Consider the following 23,532-nt stretch of genomic DNA (forward strand, 5'->3'; position numbering starts at 1 on the left):
TCGAGCAAGCGTACTAGGCGTCTTTGCTGTCCAACAGTGCCGAGATGGCTACTGATCTTAGTCCCCATGTTTTCCATTACCTAACAATAGCGCTTGAAGAAAATTGTTTTCTTTGTTTGTTTTCTTGCTTGCTTATCTTTCCAAAGGGGTGAACTTAGAGTAAGTTTTATCAGTCAGGATCCAACCGTTGGGAGGCCAATTGATATTTATTCCGGGATTAGTCCATGTTAAACCTTGTCGTCACGCAAGGTTCTGTTTTTAGAGGCAATTGTTTTACTTTGATCAGTTTCATCTGCTTGGATGAGAGTTTACTGGTTTTATGAAGATGGTAGCTGGGTTTGTTTTTTGCATTTTAACGAAAAATTTACCCACTGAAAACGAAAGGCATTAGTTTACCAGTTTTATGAAATTTTGAGCTGACACTTCCAGGGAAAACGTTAACTATAGATTAAGGCCTCCAGAACAGATATACACCGAAATAAACCGTTGGACGCCCCTGCTAACAGAATAATTGAGGACACCAACGTGCGGTGACCATAAAACTGAACTAAAAAATAAAACGTCTTCTGGATGTTGCAGTAAAAACGTGTTACGATTTCGCCAAACGCAATAGCTACTGGTCCCAGTTGTTCAAAGCCCGATTAAGCTAATCCTGAATCAACGTGAACCTCGATTCGAGTTTAATTACCAATCATTTACGATTCTTCCAAAAGATTTTTATTTCTCCTCAGTTTTGACTTTGTCTTTTCTTTACCATTATCTTCAAAGTAGCTTTTAAAAACATTTTAAACGAGCAAGACGAAAATCTCGATTAACTTTTAATCGCTGATTAGCTTTAATCAGCTTTCCAACAACTGGGCCTAGGACACTAAGGCGAACCGCCACTGAAGACTATTAATAGAAGTTTGGTTATTTACAAAAGGCCATTTATGAAATAAACCATACGCGAGCTCTACTTATTAGTTGGAAATCATCTGTCATAATTATGTGGGTTGAAGCAAATTGTTTTGAGCCAAAACGTCTTCAAAGTTCCTTACGACTTTCACATAGCGGTGTTAACTCCTCTGACTTTATGTCATCATAAAAATATTAAGTGTAGTGTAAGGTCTGCCTCAATACAGTTTTGGTGCAACACTTGTGAAGAAAAGTTCAGGCTTCCTCAAAGGCTCAGCTTAACATCATCTCCTATTAGCACAAAAGGCGCCCAATCAGCCACGCTGCTGTAGTCGGTAGATTCTCTCATCCACTTCATGGATTGTTGAAAGGCCTGACTTGCAGTCAGCTTATCTCGCACCAGATGCCTGTAAAAACGAATCATGAACTCTTTGGTGGAGTTGTCATTCAGGACCCACAGTGACACCAGAACTGAACGCGCCCCAGATGCCAGGAAGGCGCGAGCAATGCCCACCACTCCTTCAGATTTCAAGATCTCTCCACGGCCGCTGTGGCAACAGCTGAGTACAACCAGCTTGGCTCGGACACCAACTTTTACGACATCTTCCATGGTCAAAATGAAGTCTTCTTTCCTTGGAACTCGAGAGGCAAAATGATTTGGAGAAAGAGCAATCTCTCCTCTTTCTGCATCACCGTGGGCTGCAATGTGGATCAAACTTACCTCCTGGATTCTTCGCAAGACTTCTTTCTTTGTAGCTTGCCTTCCTACAGTAGCTGCCACACCTAACAAGTCGGCGATTTCCTGTGCCTCCTTCCTGGCTCCTGGTAATGGTACAAGCCCTGTGTCGGGATGCACCTCTGGATCGCCCACGATCAGTGCTCCAGTTGTCTTATGATAGTCATCCGGACTGGCCTGGATCATTTTGAGCGCTGTCAGTGAGGGGATAACACGAATGCGATAGGTCTCCGACAGGAATTTCCCATCTGCATCTTTTAATGCAGGGAAAGGCACCATCCACATGTCGCCCTCAGGGACAATAATGATGTCTTGACTTTGAATTTGATCAGCGACAGGGGAAAACAGCTGTCTGTAGAACAGATGAAGCAGCAGGTCCTGTGCCTTAGCCCTGTCTTCTGTTTGGCCATCCCCCTCTTCTTCTTCGAGGCACTTCCCTTTACGTTTGTAATATGCACTCAATGACCGATCTTCGCACTGACCGGCTGCACCTTCAAAAAAAGCCTTCATTAGTTGTCTTCTTGGCAACTTAAAAAAATCCATGAAACTGTTATCACGTTCTGATAACTTGAAAGTGATTTGTCCTCCTTTTCCTACAATCCAGAAAAAGATGTGTCCATTTGCGACAGCCAAGAAGATGATGGTATTCTTACTTTGAATAGAAAGACTTGTTAACTCAGCCACATAAATTTCACCAAAACAATGTTTCTTGTTGATACCATAGCTCTTGGACATCAAGTCAACGAGAGCTCTTGCTCTTCCTCGTTCTGCAGTGCACAATGCCTCAGAAACGTTACCATGGATGATAAGAAGGGTGTATAATACCCTATAGTTAAAAAATGTCTGATCGTCTAAAGACAGCTTGTGTTTATCCTCAAGTCGTTCACGGCATTTTTCAGTACAAGCAATGCTTTCATAGAGATACTCACGCGCTTTCTTATACTCTCCTTGATTGGCACTGTACAATCCAAGCAAGAAAAGAACGTTGTCTTCACCGCTTTTGCTTCCAGTTTCCCTTGTGATTTTGAGAGCTCTCTGCAAATGCTCTTCTGATTTACTAAACTCCCCGAGCGCTTCGTAAATAGATGCCAGGAAACAAGAACACGTCGCTTCACCACATCTGAACCCAATTTCTTTGGTAATTTCAGCTGCAGACTTGATATATTCCAGAGATTCGACGTATTGACCATTCGCAGAACAAATTGGAGCCAAAATGAGGTAGCTCTGTACCATCTGCTTCTTATCTCCACTTTCTCGGGCAATTTTGGCAGATTTCTCCGCGTCCTTCTTGACTTCACTAGAACGCGGATCCATATGAGTGTAAACATCAGCACGACCACAATACGCTCCCGATTCCAATCTTTCGTCTCCGGTTTGCTGAGCTATTTGTATTGCCCGATTGAAATGTTTGATGGAATCGTTATACTGGCCAATGTGACTGCATGTCGTGCCGAGACTAGCACTGACTCTTCCCTCTCCATTCAGGTCTCCAGCTTCCCTTAGATTTTCCAATCCCTTTGTAAAGTGCTCCAAAGCATTTTTGTACTGGCCAAGATCACCATAACAGAGGCCAAGGCCGTAGTGGGCTTTTCCAATTTGCCCCTTGTCACCAAATTTTGTCATAATTTCAAGTGTTTTCAGGAAATGTTCGAGTGCCTTATCATATTGACCAATTGCGTGATAACAAGTACCAATGTTATTATAACAAACACCTTTCTGAACCGGATCAGCTCCAAATGTGGTCAATATTTTTAATTCCTTGGTATGGTAATCGAGAGCTTTGACGCACTCTCCGAAGTCGAAGTAGGTGACTCCAATTGCCCGACATGCTTCTGCCTCTTTCCTGTAATTTTTTGTCTCTCTGTAAATCAGCAGAGATTTTTCTAGGTGATTGATTGCTTTGTCAAGTTGGGCGAGTTTTTTGTACGATTTTCCGATATTTGCGTTAGCCGTCGCCTCTGCTTCTCTGTCCCCACGCTCTTTGGCAATTTCCAGCAACTTCCTCTGATAGTAAATATACTGAACTGGTTTATTTAAGGACACGTACACACCACTCATGTATAGATACGATTTTTCTTCCGCTTCTCTGTCACCAATTTCTTTGCTGATTTTGAAAGCTTCCTTGCAGTGTGCCAATGCATTCTCAAAATTCATTATGTCGCAACATGATTTTACGAGGCGAAGGTGTATAAAAAACACCATCTTACGCCAGTCCTCATATTTTCCTGCACCCCTGCTACACAGCACTAAGGCTTCTTTGTAGAAATCAATGGCTTTGTGATGACGATTAGTGTTGGATAGGAAGCCAGCTACAGCAAGCGCAATGCCGAATTTCGTAGCTTTTCTTTCCCCCATCGCCAAGACTCGATAACTGGAAGAGAACAAAGCCACGACGGTCGTGTTAAAGTAGGAATATTGTGACACATTGTCTGGAAGAGTACTGAACTAGATTGGATTACTCTACAATATTATGCTCGTTATCATCTGACACAGTAAGCTACCCGCATTAAAGAACAAGTGGATTAGGAGCCTCAAGGCTAAAATTTGTCATCTTGGACACCTGTTATATGTTATATACCTTATAACAAATATATGAAGACTTATTCAGGTTGATTTTGAAAAAAGTAAGTTCTTAATAATTTATGGATGCTGCGAATAATGTTAATGCTGTAAATACTCCAAAATATAACGCTCTTCAAACAAGCCTTTGGGTTTATTAGTTTTTATTTGGCGGTGCCACCAAACACAGTAACACCCACTCTTACAACTTAACAATCAAAACAAACTTGACAATATTTAAAAGAAGTGTAGTGGTCTTTTAAAAGCAGACTAAACCCGGTGGTTGAAAGAATAGCTGTGCAAAACTTTACCGACCCTCCCTGTGGCCTTTTGTAAATTACAGTGTGTATTAAAATATTAATACAAAAGGCTGCAATATAGAAAAATGTTTGAAAGAAAACCTTTTATGTAACATACTAATCAGTGAAAAAATGCAAAAGTCTATTATTAACCTGGAATTTAAAAATTGTTCCAGGGAAAGATACGTCTTGTAGCAGGGCGGTAGCCAGTTTTTCTGGAGGAGACGAACCAAGTGTTGCGAGCGTCGCAGTCGTTGCTATAGCAATTGTAAAGGCTACAACTTTTCAACTAACAATATATATTTTTCAATTTCGGGATAATACAAAGACAAGGCAGGTGCTTCGTCTTGCCTCATGCTGGCAATGGCCCTGCTTGTGGTCTCTCTTGAAATGACGGTAGATACTGGAACAATCTTTGAGACTGTATGCTAAAGAGTACCATGAACTGGGTACCGAGATTTATTTGCTCAAGTAAACAGAACGAAGTATTTCGCTCAATGAACCATAAACGATTTTGCAATTGCTTAATATGGCACTTAAAATTTACAAATACATGTCTTAACAATTCATTGTTTGCAGGTCCAGTCCACTCGAGGATAATGAAGTTTGCTTACTGAAAATATGCAAATATTGCAAGAATCATATCCATAGGGAATTCATTCAGCTGAAAACATTTTATTCTTGTGTCGCTTTATCGATATCTTTTTCTGTTCTCAAGGAAACTATAAACCCATTAAGTTTCAAATTGTCACGCATTCGTCGTCCGTTTTTCCCTGGCTAAATGGACAGATTTGGAACAATTGCAACACAAGCCCCGTCTAGCCAAGAGGATGCTTAAATATCAAACTTCCGCCTCTGGCCCATGATCTAGTTTCTTGTTGAAAGCCTATGAAAACTTGTAAGGTAAAGGACGCTAAAAAGACAGCATACAACAAAGTTAACAAACCTTTCAATGAGGACTCCTTCAGTCAAGTTTCACACTGTTTACACGTCTTTTCTCTGACACCAACCAATCTCGTACCCAGAGTCTTAGGCTTTTTGGTCAGCGGGGCAACGCCGGGAAGACTCTGGGGACATCGAAAAAATTCAATTTTTTTGATTGGCTGTTCCGTAACGGTTTCCATTTTCTTACCGCTGAAATCCTGCGGTAATAAAATTCGATGTCCCCAGAGTCTTCCCGGCGCTGCCCCTGACCAAAAAGCCTGAAGACTCTGGGTACGAAATTGGACACCAACGTAAAGCGCTGAGAGGGTAGATTTCCTTTCGATTTATTGAGTCCGCTGACCAGCAAACATAGTTCTGTATGTAAAATGATATTGTTCCTTCGCCCTTTCGAAACGGAAATGAAACTGGCAAAATATCGATTTTCATTGTTGAGACAACAAGGGAGGGTTAATTAAAAGACGTCGTTTACGGTCTGACTCAAAACCTTAAAGTTTCCGGATAGAGAATAGTAAACTAAAAGCGAAAATTTTTCTATCAGTAATTTGCCCTTTCGGTTCAAATTCCGGCCAGGCTTAGCAACAAGGATCTTAAAATGACTGGCTCATAAATTCAACAGGCCCTCAACTAGCGTACGGCATTGTGCGAATGCTTCGGCCCAGAAAATGTGCACTGACTGGTCAATCCTAGCGCGCAAAATTTCGCTTTGAAGTTAAGAAACATGATTTGAGCTCTTGAACCACCTAGCAATGATGAGCCTCTGTGGACACCCTCGAGACCAAAAGCAGCCCGGTTTTATCTAACAGCTGTTGCGGCTATCGTAAACAGCAGTTGTACTGGAAACCCAATCATAATATAAGAGTCTGTATGGATCGATAATGCGAACTAAGATTTCCTAACGATAATCTGCTTTTGCCTATGAAATCTAACTTGATGTCATTCCTGTCTTTCTTCGCCGATTTCGCGCAATTATTAGAGTGACTCCATGGCAGTTTCTCTACAATGTACATCCGAGAGAATCATCTCGAAAGCACCTTCGAAAACGGCTCGAATTTTAGACAACAACGGCACGTACTAACTTTTTTCCCTCGGTCACTAAACTCAAAAAACAATAACTCAAGATTCTCTTTCTGTAATGCAGTTGAGTATACTTGGTAGTTTCTTTAGAGACTTACCCCCTTATCTAATATCCAATACGCTTGATTTATGGCGCTTGGGCCATAAATCAACGGAAAAACCCTCGGTGCGTAACTTACAGTACGGACCGAGAAAACGAGGTTAGTAAGAGGTATGTATGTGAGATATGTCATAACAATGTGAATCAGTCTAGCGCCTTGTGCGCTCGCTTCTAATGTCATCTGGCCATCGATCAATCCACGTAGGCAAGGCTAAATTTAAGAGCAGTTCAATCGATCAATACACGTTAACATTTCGAGATTTTAGGAATAGAAACTAGTGACAGTGACAGGAAGTATGTTTCTGTAAACTTCGTACCCAGATCTTCTGGGTTTTTTTTCTGAAGACAAACATCTGGGTACGAGATTAATATATCTGTTACGAGAATTCAAGTTTGTGATTGGCTTATTTCCACATCCAAGATGCCTTTAGGACCGTGTCCAACCAGAGTTGATATCGGACCTCCCCACGAGAGTATAGAGACTGTTGGAACCTTTCTAACTTTCAAAGAAGCCAATATTTAAGGTTTGTAACCTTTAAGTTTCAATAGTTTGGCCCACGCATGTTTTTACGTTACATATTTTACCTCTGATGATGTTTTCTTATGTAAAAACCAAGTTTTTATGTTTAATTATATCGAATTAGAACAAGCCGGAAATCCAATACGCACATAAAATTACGTGCGTACCAGTTAGTTCTTAATATGTCGGAATTAGTTTCTCATCAACAAATGACATTCACGCTTAGGCATCGACGATATGTAAAGCTCTTACTAGATTAGATAGTTATTTTCTAAAGAAACTGATGTTCTGTGTCAGTAAAAAGTGGAGAAACGAATGTTTGGTTTTGTCGAAAGAGCGCGACAGAGTTGATATCGTAATTTGGCCACCGTAAAGATATTCCTATTTTCGATCACAATTAAATTGTGTACTAGAAATACGTGACTCGCAAACCTCGCGGAGTTAGGGCTGAGTGGAAAGCCCTCTTTACTCGTATTGTAGCGTCAAATGATGAGATTAAAAGGTTTCTGAACGTAGCAACTATTTTGATGAGCATGGTCTTTTCGTAGTTCCACAGGCTAGTTTGCGGTTGAAATCTATTTCTGACACGACAAAATGTACAACGGGTGGCAGCGCTGTCGTGTTCGATGAATTTATTTCCCGCGGAAAATTATTTTACCGCGGCCATAAAAAAGTGTAATTTCTTCAATGCAATCTTTCACAAAAAAGATTTCTGGAAGAGAGGGAAAAGATTCTGCAGAGATATTTTCATCCAGTGAACATTGATGCAAATAGCAGTTGAAATTTGATCCGGCACTAAACGTAAAACTTTCCCGATGAATGCAAATTTTGCTCTAACAAACTGAGTCTGACGCTGCAACCTAGCAACCTTCCCTTTGTCTGACGTCATTCACACTTTATTTTCACTGTTGCCAGGCAACATTGCGGACGCCTTCAAAGATATATATTAATATTTATAAATTCCCAATTGTATATATAAGAAATTCCTGTTAAAGACAGTGCTCGCTTAGATTAACCAATTATATCCGTCTCCATGTCACGCCACTAGGCATTGTTCTGTATTTTTAAATTTTGTATAATATCTTCTTATGGACCATTATTTTTGACAGTTGCCTGATAATTGCTTCGTAAGAAGCATGAAACTCTGAGTAGCAATTAATGTCTTCGATCAGATAATCCAACTCTCTAAATCTATATATATATATATATATATATATATATATATATATATATATATAAATATATTTTTCTCTCGAAATCGCGCGGCATTTAACTCGCTACAACAACAACAACAACCAACAACAACACTTTATTAAAAAATAGGCAGTTGCAAGGTGTTTATATACCTACCCGCAAATAGCTGAAGCTAGTCGAGGCGGGTAGTTATGTTTATACTAAACTAAATACAAATACATTTGGTGTTTACAACTGAATTGACTAAAATAAAAGTTAAATAAGTAGTAAACAAACAAGTGACGCCAAAAAAAAGGGATTCGCTAGCTGATAGAAATTAAAGGATTGTTACATATTCACAAGCTTTTCATTATTTCAAGAATTGAAGAAGGTGTAAGGTAAGCATTTTCTTTTTTTAAAAATGTTGATTAGTATTTCATGTATTTGTTTTTTGAATAGTTTTCTGTTGTCAGACGTTCGAATATTATCCGGTAAAGAATTCCATAGCCGTGCGCCAAATCGAGAAAATGAATTCTTTAGATGATCAAGACGTGAAGACATGATATAAAATTTTTCGGCGGTTGCTGACCTGGTGTTGTAGGAGTGTATATCTGAGACATGTTTAAATAAATTTTTAATATGAACAGGTGCTAGTTTGTTTTGGATATCATGCATTAAACAGGAAACAGATTCGACATAGAGAAAATGAACAAGTAGGATGTTAAGCTACGCTCGCAAGGAATAATTCTTCTCTACTTGGGAGCTTTGACAAGTGATTCAAAGTTCAGTAATCACACGATCTCAATTTCTTCCCTGAAGTATTGAGAATCGAAATCCGCTAAATACATGCGACCCGAACCCTTTGAGTGTATATAATGAAATCAGTCGACCTCATCGCCTGATAAAGACTGGCGGTAAACTGTTGAAACGTCACAATCTACAGTTAAGTGACTACATCGTGAGACGAACAATTATGATACAAGAGCGCGTTAAAATTACCAACACCTCAAAATTGAAAGCAAAACCTTTTTTTGGCAATTCGAACTTTCAATAAATTATAAGGGAATGTATGGCCGCCAAGTTGGAACAACGTCTTTTTGTGCATTTCACATGAACAAAAAGGTGTGAAATGAAGGAGGGTACGGGCTTGCTTTTTTGTAGGGGAACACCTTTGTTTTTATTTTTAAGCATCACTAGGGCTTCGGTATGTTGGTAAGATGAACAATACATGTTTTATGACTTCATAACTGAGCTAAACAAATAATTATATAGGCCGAGAGTGGTCCGTAACGTGTAACTGAGCGTGTCCCCCATCACTATTACACTTACAAAGATACAAAATGGTACTGAATGAAATAGATTTTTATTTCTTACCGTTATTAGGAAGTTTAGTAGGTCGTATGACCTATTTTGCTAACTAACCATTCGGGACAGATTCAAGTAAGTTTATACTTATACAAAGGCAGGAATGCTACATTTGAGGGTCATCGTAGGAATATCGGCGCGGCCCATTGAGAATTTTCTTTTCAATAAAGAAACAGTCACAACAGGTCACGTGATATACATTTCCCGAATTTAAGTCCGACATGAGTTAAAGTCATCGAGGTCTGTATCGCTGCTAAGTTTCAATGTACTTTGGTAAATGCCTTTTTTGTTCTCATCAGCACCAAGTACTCCCACTCGGGTTCAGGGTTTCCACATGTATCAGCGAATCAAATTATGACAAATTAAAGCTGCTCGATATGCGCTTAATGATACAAATGACAAAGTCACAACTAACCGCAGCCAGTAGAATTGGCACTAAGGCAATTCTTTTAAGGCAATTCCGCTTCCAAGGTGGCCTTAGTACTCATTCTAATGGGTGTCAGAGTATGATAAATCTAGAAAATGGCCTGGAGTGTATGAAGTGTATGATTATTTTCCATTCACTGGTATAACTTTGAATATCAAGGACCATTCCTGCCCAAGCTTAGATCTCATTTTAGCCCTTGAGTGCACTCACCTTCAAATTAGAACATTTTTGGCCCTAATAATCGTTTGAATTTACAGTGAAATTCTTCTCAGTCTGTCGGTTCAAATCAAAACAGATCACCCTGTTTAAATCTTTTTCGTACAGCAGCGATAGGCACCAGTTGATTGCATTTCTTGTTGACTTGCAGACTTTCCGGCTTTGTAATGGAGAAAAGCAATGCTACGAAGTACGATATCGCCGTGGTGGTAGCGGACCTTTTGTTCAAAACAGGTCGATATGAAAAAGCTATTGATTTCTATAAAGAAGCTCAGATTTTGTTGAAGAACGTGAAAGATCTGTCCGTCTTTAAAATGAAATCGTGTGTGTTGCACCTCCGCCTAGCAAGAGCATTTTACATCACTAGGAGCTTGAAGGAAGCATTGACAAACTACGAGCACGCTTTGAAAGTTAGCGAAGCCATTGACGATATAAAAAGAAAAATAACTGCATGCCAGGGTATCAGAGACGTATACAGTTCCCGAGGTCAATTTGTGCATGTCATTTTTTATGAAAGAAAACTGCTTCAAATTGCTAAAGAAACTGGGAAAAAACAGTTAGAATTGACTGCTCACTCAAACATTGGTGAAGCGTACTACAGACTCAACAAAAGAACGAAGTCCATTCAAAGCCATGGTGAAGCGCTGAAAGTAAGCCAAGAAATCGGAGACAGGAAAGGAGAGAGTAATGCGCTTTTTTTTCTTGGGTCTGTTTACAAACAGCTCGCCCAATACGATAAAGCAATAAGTAACTTGGAAAAGGCCTTGCGTATTCGAAACGAAATTGGAGATTTCAGGGGAGAAGCAAGTACATATCAAGAACTTGGAAATACTTACCACGAGTATGGAGTATTTGACAAGGCTCTCAACTGTCATAACAAGTCACTCAAGATGATGACTACACTTCAAGATCTATTTGAACAGGGTGTCTGTTACAATAATATCGCCACTACGTATGCTGTGATAGGTCGAATCGATGAAGCAGTCGAGCTTTTCCTTAAATCACTTAACATTATGACGAAACTTCGTATCAAAGGAGCTCAAGGAAGAGCCCATTTCGGCCTAGGCAATTGTTATAGCGAACTTGGCCAATACAAAGACTCTTTGAAGCACTATGAAATGGGACTGGAATTTCTGGAGGAAATTGGAGATAAATTTGGCGTGGGAAGATCCTGTGCAAGTCTTTGTGCTGTATACAACTGGATAGGTCAATATTACCAAGCGATAACATTTTCTAAAAGAGCACTGAAAGTAAGTAAAGAGATTGGAGATAAGAAGGTTGAGTCAAACGCCTATCAAGGTCTAGGAGAAGCCTATTTTGCGCTGGACCGGCATTCCGGTCGAGGAGAGAAAAATGTCAAGAAAGCTCTTGAAATTGCGAAACAAACGGGGGATAAACATCAAATGGCATTAGACTTGACAACGCTTGCTGCCATGAATCTTCGAAAAGGTCAATACAAGGAGTCACTTGAAAACCAGCAGAGCGCTATGAAAATTATAAAAGAAATTGGAGACAGGACTCGTGAAGTATCATCTTTGAGTTGTCTTGCGTCTATTTACATTGCACTGAGGAAATTTGCCGAAGGAAAGAAACACCTGCAGGAAGCTCTCCGCATCTTGAGAGAAACTGGAGAGAAAGGGCAGGAGTACAGTGTTCTTTACTCGTTAGGTGTGTGTAGCTCCAAAAACCTAGAATTTGAGAAAGCTCGTGAGTATCTTTTTGAGAGCATTTTATGCGTGGAAAGAGATCGACAACTGCTTGGCGATGAGTGCAAACTTGCTCTGGACAACCTGACCTTTCAAAACTACAAAGAACTAAGCACTCTCCTCATCGCACTTGGTAACATTCCTGAAGCATTGTGTACCGCAGAGCGTGGAAGAGCCAGAGCTCTTGTTGATCTGTTGTCCAAGAACTATGGAGTCAAAGACAGGCTCTGCTCAGATGAACCAATTCATATGACTGAGATAGAACGTACTTCCATTCAGAGTCAGAGTACGATCATCTTTATGGCTGACGTCCATGAAGACCTTTTTTCCTGGGTTATTAATCAAGGAAAAATCTCTTTTAGACTATCAAAGTGTAAGTCAAGAGAGGAAAGTGTCACAAATCTCTTCAATTTGCCACGAGACCAACTACTGAGGGCTTTACTCGGCAGCAGTGGCGGCGAGTGTGAGGATCGCTCATTGGCTGAATATTACAAAGTTCACTCATCAGCTATTAAGAAGCAATGTAAAGTCAAAGGTCAGCATCCGCAGAACAAGGAGCATAACCAAAATGTGAAGAAGACAGAGGCGAAGGAATCGGCACTTCACCTGTTGTACAGAAGGATGTTCGCCCCGGTTTCTGATCACGTTCAAAGCCAAGACATCATTATTGTCCCGGAGGGTGACATGTGGATGGTGCCTTTCCCCGCATTAAAAGATGCAGATGGGAAATTCCTATCAGAGACCTATCGCATTCGGGTTATCCCTTCACTGACAGTCCTGAAGCTGATCCAGACCAGTCCGGTTGACTATCATAAGACAACTGGAGCACTGATCGTGGGCGATCCAGATGTGCATCCTAAGACTAGACTACCTCCATTACCAGGAGCCAAGAAGGAGGCACAGGAAATCGCCGACCTGTTAGGTGTGACAGCTATTGTAGGAAGGCAAGCTACAAAGGAAGAAGTCTTGCGAAGAATCCAGGAGGTGAGTTTGATCCACATTGCAGCCCACGGTGATGCAGAAAGAGGAGAGATTGCTCTTTCTCCAAACCGTTCTGCTCCTCGAGTTCCAAGGAAAGAAGACTTTATGTTGACCATGGAAGACGTCGTTAAGGTTGGTGTCCGCGCCAAATTGGTTGTTCTCAGCTGTTGCCATAGTGGCCGTGGAGAGATCTTGAAATCTGAGGGAGTGGTGGGCATTGCTCGCGCCTTCCTGGCATCTGGGGCGCGTTCAGTTCTGGTGTCGCTGTGGGTCCTTGACGACAAATCCACCAAAGAGTTCATGATTCGCTTCTACAAGTGTCTTGTATGCGATAAACTGACCACAAGTCAGGCCGTTCACCAGACCATGAAGTGGATGAGAGAATCTACCGACTACAGCAGCATGGGCGACTGGGCACCATTTGTTCTGATAGGAGATGACATTGAGCTTAATTTGTGAAGAGGCGTGAGTGTTACTTTCCGGTGGTGGTCAAAGAGGAAACAGTCGCAGATGAAACTGAAATCGATCGAGGCAAAACTTTCTTGTTTGTTACCGACCCTTTACATATATTTAGTATTCTAAAATGTAGGATGGAGGGACAACTCATGGTCTACAGTGCTTAGTGCACGAGTTTCCATTAGGCCGATGGTTAGTGCATCGGACTAATCTGCGCAGGGTCGTAGATTCGAATTCGTTCGGAGACTCAGGCTATGTTCACACGCTTCCAAATGGTCCAAACATCGGGCTGGATAGGCCTTTTGCTTACATGGCACCTACTATCCGTGCCAGCTAACCATTCCCAAAATAGAAATAAATTCGGTCTCATTTTTAGATGTGTGCAAAAACGCAGGTCCAATTTTGGAGCCATTCCGGTTCCAAGTGGAACCGGCACCATTTAAAACACCAAGACTGGTTCGTTTTGCTACCAACAGCACAATTTTGCGTGGATACTAGTTAAATGTACTGCGTTTTGATCGTGGTTTGATTAAGTTACTCTGCGAGAATTGAGAAAACATTGAACCAACGTACCGCGAAGACATAAGAATGCTAATGACCATTACCGCCGGTGCTGAACATGACTCTAAGGTTAAATACCTTGTGCTCTAATGGCGGAAGTACCAAAACAGAAGACAAAGGCGTAGGCGTCCTGGAGCGGTCCCATGTGAACAGATGCTCACAAAAGCGTAAAAAGACCGGAGCGAGACCAGATACACCCAGGAACGGCCCTGTGTGAACATAGCCTTAGATTTTCTTCGTCCCATGCCAAGACAAAAAAGGTCATCGTTTCTACAAGTCAGTCAAATCTCTGTGTGCGGGCAAATTCTCTGCAGTTGGAACCTCTCGTCAGCATCCACCTCTCGGATGCAACTGCGACCACTTTTGGAGCTGTTCTAATTGTAAGAAAATAAGTGTAAAATGTATCGGAAACACTCCTTTCAATCAAACAGGTCGTTCGTCAATTAAATATTTTTTCTAACCGTAATTACTGAAGGACATAAAAGACATGAGATTTCGAGTTGTTTAATTGTAGCAGGGTAGTCGGCGAATCTAGTGTTATGAGAACGGGGCTACATTCCCTTGAAAAGAAAAACGTACACGGTCGTTCGAACGCTTACAGAAGGCAAAATCGTGCATTGTGACATTGCCATAAAACGTGACGGGCATTTGAGAACACGAGCTGACATGAAATGCCTTGTACATTTCTGGAGTGTCGGCAGTCGTGGTGTTTATGGCAATGCAACACGACAACAACAACCTTTATTTCGTCAGGGCTTACTTGAAAATTATTGGTTACATTCTTGTGAAGTAAAATCTAGTAAAGTGCTTGAAGATGTCAATAGAATTTGAGCTAAAACACTACCTGAAAAACAAACAAACAAACAGTTATTCAAGGCTTTATATCTTTGATTTTAAGAAACGTTTCTGCGGATATTTACTGAAACGTCGAGAATTCTTCCTCTTTAAGTTTTGTGTACCCCACGAAAACCAAAGTGGCCGTGTTCAAACTCCTCACGGATAACTCGTCTATGAAGGGTTATCCGCCAGGCTTACATTAATGTGAACGGGAGGATTACATCTTCAGACAAGCCACCCGATTGTAGTGAACGCAACAACAATAACAACAAACAACAATTTATTAGCATTCCCACTGTATAGAATTGAAAATATTAAATTGACTATTAAGCAAAAGAAATACAACCCAGAACAGCGCTTTCGTTTCTAAAGTGATTCCAAAATAAAATAAAATAATTTCTTCCATACATGTATTATGTTTGCACCAATTGATTTATGAGGAAAAAGGGTCCAATAACATTTTTCAGTTCAAGGTCATCATGAAGCTTTTTCCTATGACACAGTTGTAGAGTACTGTTTACTGCAGAATCAAAGGGAGAGTGATTTCACATTCCGCCTCATTTGGTTAACTAATAACAACAAATGAATAGAAGTTCGAGCTTTACCTGGAAAGCAGAGATTGAGCAATAATTTGTGCACTCGCCTCCCACCAATGTGACCGAGGATTTTAATCTCAGAAACAGAGCTGAGTTTGTTGTCAGCCCTCGTTTCTCCACTGACAAGTCATCTCCAAATAACCTTCCGTTTTTCATTCCCCGTGTTTTGCTTAGAGCGGTTTTCAATTGAGTTTCGTAAAACGCAATGCGCAGTGAACCATTCAGAATTCGAAGCAAATACGTGTAAAGGGCGCCAAGCGCGGGAGCAAGGCACGATTGGTATTGGTCTTACTTCTCATTGGATGAGAAAGTGGCGCGAAGTTTGCAAACCAATCACAGAGCATAGTAAGGCGAAACTAAGGCAAACGCGAGTCACTTTCGAAACTCAAAACACTCAGTTAAAAACCACTAACTGTGCTCTGATTGGTTAAAAAAAACTCGCGCCAATTTTCAACCAGTTGTAAGTAAAACCAGAACTAGCCGTCGCGACTTGTTTACACGCGTTTTCTTGCGCTTGAAACCATTTCAATGAACCCGCTTGAAAGTTGATTGGCGCATTGTGCTTTCAACGTCTGTTGTGATTGGCTAAAGTGATAACTTTGTTTTTGACTTTGGCCTACTTAATTGAACACGCTTTATAGTGGCACCCTTGTTAAACACTGGCCACCGACCAACAACACCTTTGTAATGCCTTTAACCTTATTTGATGAACAATTATACCACGGAGAGAAGCTAGACGGATTCATTGTCTTTTGTCTCTTGACGTCTATGAATTGCTAACGCTGCAAGTCTTCTATCTCGTAACTCCCTTCTCTTGTTTAGTTGATCTAAAGGCAAGGTTTGATTCAGTTCCTTCTCCAGTCTGTCTAATGTATCGCCACTAAGTGAGCGCGGTCCGCCCTGTTCCTCACACACTTTTTCAATGTTTGCTCCATATCTCTCACAGTAATCTCTGATTCCTATTGAAAGGAAAAGCACTTTGTTGGTGTCTTAGAAGTTCGTGATAAATGATTCCCTCAAAAAGGGTTAAATACACTGCCTACCTACCTTCACTTTACACCTTCAATGGAATGCTTGCTTGGTTGCTTGGTGCTTGAAAGATTTACAGATAAACGGACTAAAGGACAGACTTAAAGACTAATGAAATGCACGTCTGTTCATATGTGTTAACTGACTGCCTAATTGGATGTACACTGACTTCATCGATAACTGCCTGCGTGATTAACTGAACCAGTCATTCATTCTTTCACAGTAATGGTTAATGTCTAAACGAGTAAATGACTGACGACGACGGACACTAAAATTTAAAACACAGTAAGTGTTCAAAAATAGCGCAAGATGGTAACAGTGAACATTATCTCTTCTCAAAAGACTGAAACAGACTGACTGTCTGAACGAATGATTGACTAACTGAGATTGACTGACTGACTAACTCAGTGAATGATTGATTAACTGACTGACTGACTGACTGACTGACTGACTTATTAGTTCAGTGACTGACTGACTGACTGACTGACTGACTGGCTGGCTGATTGGCTGGATGGCTGTTTAACTGACTGATTTGACTGACTGACTGACTGACTAGCTGACTGATTGACTGGATGTATGGGTTTTTAAATGACTGATTGACTGATTGACTGACTGACCAATTGACTAACAAGCTTGTAGTAGGATGCAACCAGGAACCGTAACATACCGTTCGCATTCAGTTGCATGGTCTCAAATGGACCCAGTAGAGAGTAACGCAGTCCAAGGCCTTCTGTGATGGTGGTCTCAATATCTTGAGGAGAACAAACACCATCCTACAGAAAATATTGCATTGTATGAGAAAGTGCTTAATTTGTCAGCTGGCTGGGGGTGTGCAAGCTTACAGAAACAACAAAACTTTCTAATGTAGCTTCTAATATAAAGGGAAATGTGGCCAAACTTTGGCTGCAGTTGCCAAGATTATGATCACTAAATGGCATTAATTGTGGCCTTAAATTTCAGTTTTTAGATCAAAATTTCATTGTAAAAGGCTGTAAGTTCAAAGCTTCTTTCGCAGTTCTCATAGAGGTCTATGGTTGAAGTACACTCAGTCCCTGCTCATTTTATCATACCTCCACTAGTCTCCAGGCCTCCATGATCACTGCATACTGTAGACGGTTCAAAATGAAGCCATTTACTTCTTTCTTTGTGACAACAGGTGACTGTCCAAGTTCTTTCATTAGTGCCACTGTCTGATCTACAACTTTAATGTCTGTCCAGGGTGCAGGCACAACCTCTACTAGTGGAACATAGTATGGCGGATTTATCTGAAAGGAAAAAAATAAATATTACCCATCTTTGCACAGGACTATAAACCTTACAAACAAATCAAGAAATCATAAAGTATTAAGGAACAGAAGACGATTTCATTTTGTACAACAAAGTTTGAAAAAGGTTTAAAAAGTCAATACTTTAGAAAAATTAAAGAATTTAAAACACTACAACATACAACCTTTTATTAAGAAGCTTTTAAGTAGTGAGAAAATAAAAATCGCGAGGTTTGTTTTTTCTCTTACATGTACTATGCATTTCATCTGACTATTAAAGAATTCATTGAGTAGATTCTCAAGTAATGGTTACAAGCTGTCTTAGTTCATACAAAGTGTAAGGAATTGAGAGAAACCTTTTTAAGAATTTAATAAATATGTAATATAAAACAAGAAGGGAAAGGCATCAGGAATAAAAGATGTCTAAATGTCTAAAGCATTGCAAAGTTTGTCTTAACTTTATCAAGAGCATGTAAACTACAGTAACACCCTTTGGACTTAAACAAATAATTGTCAGTAAATTTTTAAAGAAATTAATTCTTGTGTCCTCTAAAAGCTACTACATAATATAATCTGTTGAAAAGTTACTTTTTGAAGTTAATACTGACCCCATGAACACAAATAAAATAAAATAATTTATTGGTATAGTGGTGATTATACTTACTGGATGGGCGACAATACATTGGCTGCGATGCTTCAAAGATTCCGTAAACTTTGACGGCACAATACAGGAACTGGAGCTAGCCAATATTGTTTCATTAGAAGTGACACACTTGTCCAGATTTTCAAAAACCTTCTTCTTCAGTTCAAGGTTTTCTGGAGTACACTCCTGACATTTAAAACAAATCAATTATTATAAATAATGGAAAGCCAGTTTAAACCAGTTAGTCATTTATGAGTTAACCCTGTAAGTTGCACTTTGTCCTTGTTTCTCCCTGAATTCTTAGAATGTACAAATGTACATAAAATTATTCCCTGGAGAAGTCTGCAAGACCCTCACATTTCCAAAGTGAAAAGCAAATTAAAACAATATTATAGCAACAGTATAATTTTCCTCAAGCCAAAGAGACAACTCTCACAAGCAAGGCAATTTAATTCATATTGTCACTGACAGAAAAATAGTTCTTTACGGGATAGACTGGAGCCATCTTAAAGTTGATCGATATAAGTTTGAGCTGGGGCACTTCTAGACTTCTTCCCATATACTGCTTTCCAAAGTAGCACCAGCATTAATTTTTTTTTATTCATTTGTCATCATTTCTTTATTTAGGAATTGTTTATTAAGCTTGATGAGGACAAGAGTAAACATTGTTCAATCTATTTTATGATTTTATGACACTAGATAACAAGGCAACTGAATATTGACACAAACCTGAACATAGATAGCGCCATCCAATGCCTTCTGAAGATCATCGATGCTCTCAACCAGCTGAAATGCCTTCTGAGCAGTCATCTCATCACTTCGCATCAGTCCTTTGGCCTCCATATCACACAGCTGGGCTTCAATGCTTGTTAGTGCAGAAGATAACTGACTGGCAACAGTATCATACAGTGTGACATGGTAACCAGCACTGGAAAATATCTGTAAACAATACAACCAATCAAAACTGTTTAATAATACACTAAAAAATACATGTACATAATGATCTCATGACTTTGTGGAAAGATTGTGTACTGTACAGAGATATACTGCAACTGGTTAAAATACAGTTTATTCCTGTCAACTGTCAGCCGACTTAGCTTCTGTCTCCCTAAAGCTGCACATAAACCCTAAGTTAATCCTTACCAAATAATTATTTTAAAAGAGGTTTTTTAACTGGCCAGTGAGTGTACAAAGCAATCTCCAAAGGGGCAAATCACTACTGTTGAAATCTCACTGTTGAATATCTGGCTATGGTTATTTTTATAAAATGTCAAAGAGGGCCATTAGTCTCACAGAAAGATTGTTTTGGAAAGTAGACTAGCTTTGAAAGTTTTTCATCTAAACAGTTCTAATCAGTTATAATAAAAGATGCTCATCTGTCAACAATTCCAGATCCAAAAAGATACCTCTTAACAGTACTTATATCCCAGACCACCAGCACACCCTGTAAACAACATTTACTTTCTCTAATTTACTCTCTCAAGTGTCACATCCCCAATGATGTTGAACAATAAATGTGCATTGGAATTTCAAAGCATCCATCATACATGTACCTCTTGCCCCACAAAATTGGGAGCTGGGGGGACTCCCATATATATACGCATAAGCTATATGGCTATGACTGCCACTGTGAAGGGTAAGGTTTTCAAGCAGTTTAGTCTGGAAACTGGTTAACGAGAAGAATTTAGACTAGGTTTCTCAGGAATTGACATTTAAAAAAACATGTTTTAGTTTTGTTTTAGCTAGACTGTGATAGTGACCACGTTTCTGGAAAATAGTGAGTCTGGGATAGAGTAGAGATTTTTGTTCTTTAGATGACCAGTATACGTTTAGCTGTATTTTGAAACCCTATTGTATACGGTTGCAAAATACAGCTGGATTTGGTTTGGTTTAGGGTAAGGGTTTCAGAGTTCCAGTGGCACACCCCCACCCAAAAGTAAGCTAGGGGTGCTGGGTGTTGTGGTGACCGGGCAGGATCTGGGCAAATGATGGGTATTACAACTTGAAGTGGTGATCACCACAGCAGTGGCCCCTTAATAAGAGATCACTTGCCACACTGGCATCTGAATACAAGGAAAATCACTTACCACTGACCAACATCTTCCTATTAAACCACTGGTGACAACATAAGAAAGAAAAAGAAAGACAGTAAGCCAAGACATTGTGTTGTTCCACAAAATATCCATTACTGCTAACATATTGGCCAGTTCTTTTGGTAATGACCCCCCATCCCTGGAAATTCCATGTCAGCTTTTGGGTCCTCTTTCCTCACAGAATTTCCAATGACCTTCCAAGGAATCAGAGTATGAATGTTCTCTGGAACTACACAATCATATCATTTACATGTATTGCTGTATTATATGTATTATAATCGTAGTTTAAACAGACTGGTTAAGTTTAGGTCAAATATTTTCATGCTACCGTAGATCAATACCATTTCTTGTTATTTGCCTTTCAATAGTTATGGTCCCTGGGTTTATTACCTTACCATAACCACAACAAAGAACAATGCAAATTAATTTAGCTAGCCGTTTTCAGGTGAAAAACAAATATTATTATTAATTAGTCCAAAACTTCATTCAAAACTAAAAACAAAAGCATGTTTAATCTGATTTTCACTTCCCATTGCCGGATCAAAATTAGTAATAGTTTATTATTATTTATTAATAAGTCCTATCCTGCAAGCACTTTCACTCTATAATGCCTGTTCACAATATTATTATAAGCTTAGCCAGTGCCAACTTTGAATTGATTTGCAAAAAATAAAAGGCAATTTTTATAATAAGAGACATTTTTGAGAAACATTTTAAAATAAAAACTAGCTACTGATTAGAGACAAAAGTCTACAGAAAACCAACCAATGCAGGTCTCCTTTTACATTATCAAAGTCATATATTACACAGCTGAATTGCAGAGTTAAAATACAATAACAATTCCCTTCCCTGCTAGCACTGAGAGGCCTCTCCTCCATTGTATTCGCTGAACTGATGGGTGCAGGGAAAAGACCATTTTTGCTAGATGGGCATCATGTATTCAAGGATAGGCCTCTCTTAAAGCAGTTCTCATTTGAGTGTTAACCGCATTACTTAATTACATGGCGTCAATTTAAATATTCTGTACTATTGGTTAAAATCCAACTGAATGATAACTGCTACTTGCTTGTACATGCCTTTTTACGCTTGTTTGGAGTAAGTTACTTGTAGTTGCTTTGAGTTTTGATTTATTAGTTTACTGCATTGTCTGTGTTTGCTGTCATTGGTTGGAGTGATTTTTTTGTGGTGTAGGGGGGGGGGGTGGGGGGGCAGGAAAGGTTACCATAAATGCTTGAATTAGTGCCTGGGGTGCTTATGTAATTTTCTGGTTCAAGAGGGGGGCACTAATTCGAAGGAGGGTGCTTATTTTGTTTTTCAAATTTTGGCCTCAAGTAAACATGAACTGTAACAAAAACTGAGAAAACTGAAATGAATTTGTAAGGAGAAACACAAATATGTGTGTTAGACATTAATGGTCTAAGATTTGTACTGTTTGCATGATTTATTCATTTAAGATGTCTGTACCGCATACCATATATTCTTTGATTTTTATTTCCTTGGTGAGGGGTGGGGGTGCTTATTTGAAGGGAGGGCAACTTATTTAATATTTTTAACCTCAAGGGGGGCATTAATTTGAAGGTGGGTGCTAATTTGAGCATTTGCGGTAATTTTATGATAATCAACATCAGTTGTTCTGTCACACCAACCTGCCAATTATTGCCACTTTTCCTTTGCTGCTGGGTAAAGATGCCATTCTTTGAACAGCCATATAAACAAAAATAAAAAAAAATGTTTACAAAACTGTAACCTTCAATGAAAAAAGAATCAAGTCTCCATTTCTTCATAACTGAAAACAAGCATGGAAATTAAAAAGCCCTAAGAGGTGATAATTTCCAGAAAAATCTGTACCTTACCTCCACCTCCCCCCTCCACCATCCCGGTGCACTCTGAGTGGGTTTTGGCTGGGGGTTGTCCGCCAGGAGAGACTCTGGGGGACAGAAATTTTATTACACAGGATTTTAGTGGTAAAACACTGTAAGCTGTTACAGGGCAGCCAATAAAAAAAATTTAGATTTTTTCGAATTCTCCAGAGTCTCTCCTGGCAGCCACCGCTGGCCAAAGAGCCTGAGGACTTTGGGTATGAGGTTGATTCCGGTACATATGTTCACTCTGGTTCCCTTTTGTGGCTCTGTATTCATTTACATGATACCAGCACAACATCTCATACCAGAGTGAGTCGACAAACTGGTGCGAGTTCACTCCGGTCACTGCACGTACCGGAGTGAGATTTCTCATTCCAGTACAAAAACTCATTCCAATGTCATGTAAACATGGTACGACTGTTAATCCCAGCGTGAAATCACTCTTCTGGGAGTCTGGAACAGGTAGCACGTGCGTACTCTTTGGCATCCTATCCAAGATGGCATTACTGCCATCTGGGATGACATGAGTTGTCCCCTCATGTAAACGCGGAAATATAAAATATCATTTCTTCACGTAAACACAGCATGAAATCACAATGCCATACCGGTATGAAACTCGCACTGGTGCGAATTTTTACATGTAAACACCCCCTAATTGACTGATCATTAACTCCCCCACCCCACAACCTTCTCCTGTCCGTTTCTGTTCAACCCCTTTGGAATTCCTGAATGACACCCCTAATTTTAATCTCCAACGAACGCTAACCGGAATTTATGCTTTTTCCCCCTTCAAAAAATTCTGCTCATGCAGTGCTAATTTAGGTTCATGCTATTTCATTGGCTCATACAAAAACGCTGAAAGCTATCAGACAATGGTACGCTCTTAACTATCGACTGAAATGTGTATTTCTTTTCACGATAAAGCGTCAAATTCACGCCATATTTCTGCATATGTGAAAGGGAGTACTTCCCCAAGGAATAATACTTATTGGCGACATTTACAAACCTTGTCCTGTTTGCGGCTGTTTATGTAGGAAGGATCGTAAAAACTTTCCCTTGCAGCTAAGTTCGGAAACCCACGCCAATGACGGCATGTTATTTTTGATCGATGAGCCCACAGATTCAGCAAGTATCTTACTTTTCACTGGGGTAGGGTTTGTCGTATTTGTGTTCACAAATATCAATTCAAAGTCCT

At 39.8% G+C, this 23,532-nt stretch overlaps 3 protein-coding genes across 4 annotated transcripts; 1 reads left to right on the forward strand and 2 right to left on the reverse strand.

The window, feature by feature from the left end:
• Nucleotides 1–1,025: 1,025 nt before the first annotated feature.
• On the reverse strand, nt 1,026–5,499 carry LOC146482208 (uncharacterized). The gene is made up of 2 exons (XM_085107486.1): nt 5,435–5,499; nt 1,026–4,001 (listed from the first exon to the last, which is right to left on the reverse strand). Exon 2 carries the CDS (start codon nt 3,983–3,985, stop codon nt 1,160–1,162), a length of 2,826 nt encoding a protein of 941 aa, XP_084963612.1. The 5' UTR covers nt 3,986–4,001; nt 5,435–5,499; the 3' UTR covers nt 1,026–1,159.
• A 1,579-nt stretch (nt 5,500–7,078) lies between these two features.
• On the forward strand, nt 7,079–15,419 carry LOC146482209 (uncharacterized). The gene is made up of 2 exons (XM_085107512.1): nt 7,079–7,131; nt 10,460–15,419. The coding sequence occupies exon 2, from the start codon at nt 10,476–10,478 to the stop codon at nt 13,452–13,454; it is 2,979 nt and encodes a 992-aa protein (XP_084963638.1). The 5' UTR covers nt 7,079–7,131; nt 10,460–10,475; the 3' UTR covers nt 13,455–15,419.
• Nucleotides 15,113–23,479, reverse strand: LOC146482210 (lambda-crystallin-like). Of its 2 annotated transcripts, XM_085107545.1 has the most exons (9): nt 23,344–23,438; nt 22,329–22,402; nt 22,122–22,169; nt 20,470–20,497; nt 19,112–19,321; nt 18,404–18,568; nt 17,545–17,739; nt 17,142–17,247; nt 15,113–16,404 (listed from the first exon to the last, which is right to left on the reverse strand). In XM_085107545.1, the coding sequence occupies exons 3-9, from the start codon at nt 22,166–22,168 to the stop codon at nt 16,178–16,180; spliced, it is 978 nt and encodes a 325-aa protein (XP_084963671.1). In that variant the 5' UTR covers nt 22,169; nt 22,329–22,402; nt 23,344–23,438; the 3' UTR covers nt 15,113–16,177. The 2 variants fall into 2 exon arrangements, with proteins under 2 accessions (XP_084963671.1, XP_084963670.1); XM_085107544.1 differs by lacking the exon at nt 22,329–22,402 and having other exon boundaries at nt 23,344–23,479.
• Between the last annotated feature and the right edge of the window lie 53 nt (nt 23,480–23,532).

This window comes from Pavona decussata, unplaced genomic scaffold, assembly GCF_977016875.1.
Source record: "Pavona decussata unplaced genomic scaffold, jaPavDecu1.1 SCAFFOLD_47, whole genome shotgun sequence".
Taxonomy (NCBI): Eukaryota; Metazoa; Cnidaria; class Anthozoa; order Scleractinia; family Agariciidae; genus Pavona; species Pavona decussata.